Here is a 6,928-nt window from a genome sequence, read left to right on the forward strand (position 1 = left end):
TACTCTGATGTTGTGTGCACAGATATTTACAACTGTATGTCTTTTGGTCAATTCATCTCTTTATCATTATTTAAAAGGCCTTTCTTATCTTTTTATAGTATTTGACTTTTTGTCTGACCTACTTGTTTGATGTAAATATAGCTACTCTTCCAGTTTCTAGTTGCTTGGAAAATATATATACACACGTATATGAATATTTCTTTGCTTGTTTACCCGTTTACTCTCAATCTCCATGTATTCTTTGCAGTAAAGTGAGTTTCTTGTAGTCAGCACATGGTTGAATCCCCTATCCCCATCCTCCAGTTACTATATGTGTTTTGATTGGAGACCCCTATCTGTTTATATTCAAGGTAATTAACTATTCACAGGTGAATATTTCCTATTGCCACTTTGTTTTCAGACCATATTTTTCTTTCTCTTTCCCTCCATTAAATGAGGGTCTGGTTTATTTTGGCTCATGGCGCAAGAAGGAATATAATCTAGCATGAGGCAACTGAACAAACTGTGTCTGCAGTTAGGAAGCAGAGAGTGGGGTCTCCTCTTCTCTCCTTGTGTTCCCATGATGCATTTCACTGTGAAAATACTTTGGGTCCCTTTTTTATTTTGTGCAACATCTATAGATAGGTTTATCTTTTTGTTATTATGAGGCCTAGATAAAATATATTTTAATAACAGGCTGTTTTATGTGAGTAACAAGTAGTTTTAGTCAGAGAGATGGAGATTTCCATTCATGATCTTGCTAGGGTCTGCTTTTTCTCTTTTAAAGTCTGTTACTCTATGTTACTCTAGCAATATTTTACTTAAAATATGGTGTGTACCAATTTGTAATCCTTTACCTCCAAACTTTGTTGTATATTTAATTCTTTTAGTGTTCTTTCTCTCTCCTCTTCTCCTATTCCTCCTGTTTTCTCTCTCCTCCCTCTCCCTCCTTCCCCTTCTCTCTCCCCTCCTCTCTCCCTCTCCCTCTCCCTCCACTCCCCTCTACTCTCCCTCTCCCCCTCTCTCTCCCTGAACCAAACCATCATACATGCTTAGCAAATGTTCTGCTTTGAGCTTCATTCCCAGCTGGAGTATCTTTCTTCCTTTTGTTTATTTATTTTATTTTTTAAAAAATTGATTTATTTTAATTTTATGTGTATGAATATTTTGCCTGCATGTGTATCTGTGCCTGGTTCCCACAAAGGTGAGAAGAGGGCAGTAGATTTCCTGAAACTGGAGTTGCAGACTGTTGTGAGTTGTTATGTGTTAATGGAACCTGGGCCCTCTGGAAGAGCAGCAAGTGCTCTTAAATGCTGAACCATCTCTCTAGCCCCAGAATTTGCATCTAGCCCTAGACAGATACATTTATTTATTTATTTATTTATTTATTTATTTATTTATTTATTTTTAAACACTGAACTTTTAATGTATTCATATTTGGAAAGATTGTGGGACTTTTGTGTGTGTGTGTGTGTGTGTGTATGTATGTGTGTGTCCCTGCCTCATTAGATAGTTTCAGCTTGGAATTCTACTATATTTTTTCTTTTCTTTATTTTTTATTAGATATTTTCTTTGTTTACATTTCAAATGTTATCCCCTTTCCTGGTTTTCCTCCGAAAACCCCCTATCCCATTCCCCCTCCCCCTCTGCTCACCAACCTAACCAGTCCCGTTTCCTTGTCCTGGCATTCCCCTATACTGGGGCATCAAGCCTTCACAGGACCAAGGGCCTCTCCTCCCTTTGATGCCCAAAAAGGCCATAACATTAAATTCATGAAATTCTTAGGCAAATGGATGGAACTAGCAAATATCATCCTGAGTGAGGTAGGTAATCCGATCCACAAAAGAACACACATGGTATGCACTCACTGATAAGTGGATATTAGCCCAGAAGCTCAGAATTCCCAAGATACGATTCACAGACCAAATGAAGCTCAAGAAGAAGGAAGACCAAAGTATGGGTATTTTGGTCCTTCTTAGAAGGAAGAAAAAATACCCATGGGAGGAGATACAAACTGTGGAGAAGAGACTGATGGAAAGGCCATCCAGAGAGTGCCCTACTTGGGGATCCATCCCATATACATTTACCAAACCCGGACACTATTGTGGATGCCAACAAGCTCTTGCTGACAGAAGCCTGATATAGGTTCTCTCCTGAGAGGCTCTGCCAGTGCCTGAGAAATACAGAGGTCGATCCTCTCAGCCTACCACTGGACTGAGCACAAGGTCCCTAATGGAGGAGCTAGAGGAAGGACTGAAGGAGCTGAAGGAGCTTGCAGCCCCATAGGAGGAACAGCAATACAAACCAACTAGTACCGCTCCCCCCCCCCCCCCCCCCTGCTCCAGAGCTCCCAGGAACTAAACCACAAACCACTAATCAAAGAGTACACATGGAGAGACCCATGGCTCCAGCTGCATATGTAGATACTCATATTTAAATCAGTATGGTAAACATTGCCTTTTAACTGATTCAGTAGGCTCATTTACATACAATCTTATCTATTTCTCACAATTGGCTGTGAGCTCCATGCTAATGCTTGCAACCCAGTTTGAAGGTTTTGATAGACACTTGATAGAATATGTTGAAGAATAGCAGAATGACTTCCACATCAACGAACCTTGTATTCTACAGGCTTACACCCCTCTGATTCTTTTGATTCATTTTTAAAGGACTTCTTCCAAGCCACCATAACCCAGTGACCAATAACCTGCCACTATTGCTTTTTTTTGTGCATTTGATGCATGTGAGATAAAACAAGAGATGTCTCTATGTCATAACTGGGTATATCTGGAAACATCTGAGAATGTGGCCCTATGGTACGTCACACTGAACAATTTGGCCCTGCAATATCCTAGTGTTGGCATTAGTGTGACCTTATTTATTACTAAAGATGGTGAGATCTGGAGAAAGCTGGTGGTGGCGGTGGCGGCGGCGGCGGTGGCGGCTGCTGCGGCTGCGGCGGCGGCTGCGGCGGCAGCGGTGGCGGCGGCGGTGGCGGCGGCGGTGGCGGCGGCGGTGGCGGCGGCGGTGGCGGTAGCAGCGGTGGCAGCAGCAGCAGCAGCAGCCGGTCCAGTGGAAGGGCTATCAGCAGTAGAACCAAGATGACAGGGTCCAGGTAGGCCTTGCCCCTGCTACCACTGACCTTCGCTGGCCAGCCAGGCTGCAAGCGGTGGCAGATTTACAGCGCCTTTCACCCCACAGAAGCTACATCAGAACTCTGCCTCCCGCCAGTCAGTTACGAGGATCTTGGGAGCCAGAGAAATCAGACAGACTGAGGTACGTAAATATAACCCAAGGCCAACATTGCCGGGGGTCTAAGCCCGACGGGCGTTGGCCTGCACCCAGGCCCAGGGCTGTTCGGGGGGCCATCTGTGTGCCAACCCAGCCAGGAGGTTGTTAGCCTAGCAGACTCTCCAGGCACTTTCAGGGAGCACACACGCACTCCGCCATCCTGGCCACCTGACAGAACCAATTAACAGTCATAGCCCGAGGGGAACTTTGCTTGGGCCCTAGTCTGCCAGACTTTTGCCTAGACTCAGGGCCTCAGCAGCTAGGCTAGCCTTGTGTGCACCAACCTGGTTGGGAGATCGGCTGCCCAGCAGAGTGACCAGTACTCGGAAAAGATACCACAGCATAGACCATCAGCACTCACTGAAGGAGCAAACAGGCACCGCCTGGCTCACACAGAAAACCTGGGGCAAGGCACACTAGGGCTCCAAGGGCACCCAAGAGGAGGACAGCACATCAGCACTCTGTAACAGGGGAAACCCAGCCATCCAGTGTTGCAGAAATAGCCCTAGAGCCTCACAGGAGGCACAAATACCAGCCAGAGACAAGACCAACTAACGCCAGAAATAACGAGATGGCAAAGGGCAAATGCAGGAACGCTACTAACAGAAATCTAGGCAATATGGCAGCATCTGAACCAAACTCTCCAACATCAGCAAGTCCTTGGTACACAAACACACCAGAAAAACAAGATTTGGATTTTAAATCACTGTTCATGATGCTGCTAGAAGAACATAAAAAGGACATAAATGAATCTCTTAAAGAAATACAGGGGAACATGAATAAGCTAGAAACCCATATAATGGAAACACAAAAATCACTTAAAGAAATTCAGGAGGATAAGGCTCAAGAGATAGAAGCCAATAAAGAAGAAATTAGGGAACTGACACCCTTTACAATAGCCACAAACAGTATAAAGTACCTTGGGGTGACTCTTACCAAACATGTGAAAGATCTGTATGACAAGAACTTCAAGACTCTGAAGAAGGAAATGGAAGAAGACCTCAAAAAATGGAAAAACCTCCCATGCTCATGGATAGGCAGGATTAATATAGTTAAAATGGCCATTTTGCCAAAAGCAATATACAAATTCAACGCAAAACCCATCAAAATCCCAACTCAATTCTTCATAGAGTTAGAAAGAACAATTCTCAAATTCATCTGGAATAATAAGAAACCCAGGATAGCTAAAACTATTCTCAACAACAAAAGAAATTCTGGGGGAATCAGTATCCCTGAACTCAAGCAAAACTACTGAGCAATAGTGTTAAAAACTGCATGGTATTGGTACAGTGACAGGCAGGTGGATCAATGGAACAGGATTGAAAATCCAGAAATGAACACACACACCTATGGCCACTTGATCCTCGACAAAGGGGCTGAAAACATCCAATGGAAAAAAGATAGCTTTTTCAACAAATGGTGCTGGTTCAACTGGAGGTCAGCATGCAGAAGAATGCGAATTGATCCATCCTTGTCTCCTTGTACTAAGCTCAACTCTAAATGGATCAAGGACCTCCACATAAAGCCAGACACTCTGAAGCTAATAGAAAAGAAACTGGGGAAGACCCCTGACATCAGTACAGGGGGAAATTTCCTGAACAGAACACCAATAGCGTATGCTTTAAGATCAAGAATTGACAAATGAGACCTCATAAAATTGCAAAGTTTCTGTAAAGCAAAGGACACCATCAAGAGGACAAATCAGCAACCAACAAATTGGGAAAAGATCTTCACCAACCCTACATCAGAGAGAGGGCTAATATCCAATATATACAAAGAACTCAAGAAGTTAGACCCCAGAAAACCAAATAATCCAATTAAAAATGGGGTACAGAGTTAAACAAAGAATTCTCACCTGAAGAACTTCGGATGGTGGAGAAACATCTTTAAAAATGCTCAACTTCATTAGTCATCAGGGAAATGCAAATCAAAACAACCCTGAGATTTCACCTTACACCAGTCAGAATGGCTAAGATTAAAACTCAGGAGACAGCAGGTGTTGGTGAGGATGTCGAGAAAGAGGAACACTTCTCCATTGCTGGTGGGGTTGCAGTTGGTACAACCACTCTGGAAATCAGTCTGGCGGTTCCTCAGAAAACTGGGCACATCACTTCCAAAAGATTCTGCTATACCACTCCTGGGCATATACCCAGAGGATTCCCCAGCATGTAATAAGGATATATGCTCCACTATGTTCATAGCAGCCCTGTTTATAATAGCCAGAAGCTGGAAAGAACCCAGGTATCCCTCAAGAGAAGAACGGATGCAAAAAATGTGGTATATCTACACAATGCAGTACTATTCAGCCATTAGAAACAATGAATTCATGAAATTCTTAGGCAAATGGATGGAGCTAGAGAACATCATACTAAGTGAGGTAACCCAGTCTCAAAAGATCAATCATGGTATGCACTCACTAATAAGTAGATATTAGCCTGGAAAACTGGAATACCAGTTTTCATAATCCACCAAACATAATCCACACATCAAATGAGGTACAAAAAGAATGGAGGAGTGGCCCCTGGTTCTGGAAAGACTCAGTGTAGCAGTATAAGGCAAAACCAGAACAGGGAAGTGGGAAGGGGTGGGTGGGAGAACAGGGGGAGGGAAGGGGGTTTATGTGGCTTTCTGCGAGTGGGCGACCAGAAAAGGGGAAATCATTTGAAATGTAAATAAAAAAATATATCGCATAAAATAAAAATACATTGGAAAAAAAAGATGGTGAGATCTGAAGGATGCTGGGATGTACTTACATATCTTTCCATAATCACAGAGGTTTCATTTAGAGCCAGATCTGTGTCCAAACCCTCCTGTATAACCTGTAGGGTGATGGCTGCATATATTGAAAGTTATATGCACTCCAATTCATCCTCCTTTCCCCCAAACAACCTTCATGTTAGCTTCTGAAGTGGCTTCCTTAGCAATCTTCCCAGAGCCCCATGCATGTCCTTGTTCCTCAGGCTGTAGATGAAAGGGTTCATCATGGGTGTCACCACTGCATACATCACGGTGGCTACTGAGTCTTTCATGGAGTAAGTGTTCAGGGGTTTCAGATACACCATACCAAGTGTCCCATAGAAGAGGGCCACCACAGCTAGATGGGATGCACAGGTAGAAAAGGCTTTGTACTTGTTAGAGGCTGAAGGAATTCTGAGGATAGCTCTGACAATCCAGATATAGGACATGATCATGAACCCTAAAGGAACAAGGAAGATGAAGCAGCCCGTGGCCATCAGCATCATGTGATTGATGTGGGTGTCAGAGCATGCAAGCCTCAGCAGGACATACATTTCACAGAAGATGTAGTAGATTTTCCGAGACCCACAGAAGGTTACTCTGGTCATGAGGAGGGTGTGGATGAGGCCATAGAGGATAGCTAGGGCCCAGCACAAGATGAGAAGCAAGATACAGAGCTTAGGGCTCATGGCTGTAGTGTAATGGAGGGGGCGACAGATGGCCACATAACGGTCATATGCCATTACAGCCAGGATGAGATTGTCCAAGGCTACCAAAGACACCAGGAAGAAGAGCTGTGTCAGACACCCTGGGTAGGAGATAGCTTTGTTTTGGGATTGCAGGTTCACCAGCATCTTGGGGATAGTATTGGTGACAAAGAAGAGGTCAGTGAAGGAGAGGTTGGCCAGGAAGAAATACATGG

General features: G+C 43.9%; 1 protein-coding gene across 1 annotated transcript in view; it reads right to left on the minus strand.

Annotated features, from left to right (window-relative positions):
* Window positions 1–6,161: 6,161 nt before the first annotated feature.
* The window catches only part of LOC127695524 (olfactory receptor 1D2-like), a 939-nt gene continuing 172 nt past the window's right edge, over window positions 6,162–6,928 (minus strand). Inside the window, exon 1 of the mRNA XM_052197747.1 lies at window positions 6,162–6,928. This exon is cut by the window's right edge and continues 172 nt beyond it. Within this exon, the coding sequence (XP_052053707.1) occupies window positions 6,162–6,928 (767 nt within the window).

The sequence above is a fragment of the Apodemus sylvaticus genome, chromosome 10 (assembly GCF_947179515.1).
Source record: "Apodemus sylvaticus chromosome 10, mApoSyl1.1, whole genome shotgun sequence".
Classification (NCBI taxonomy): domain Eukaryota; kingdom Metazoa; phylum Chordata; class Mammalia; order Rodentia; family Muridae; genus Apodemus; species Apodemus sylvaticus.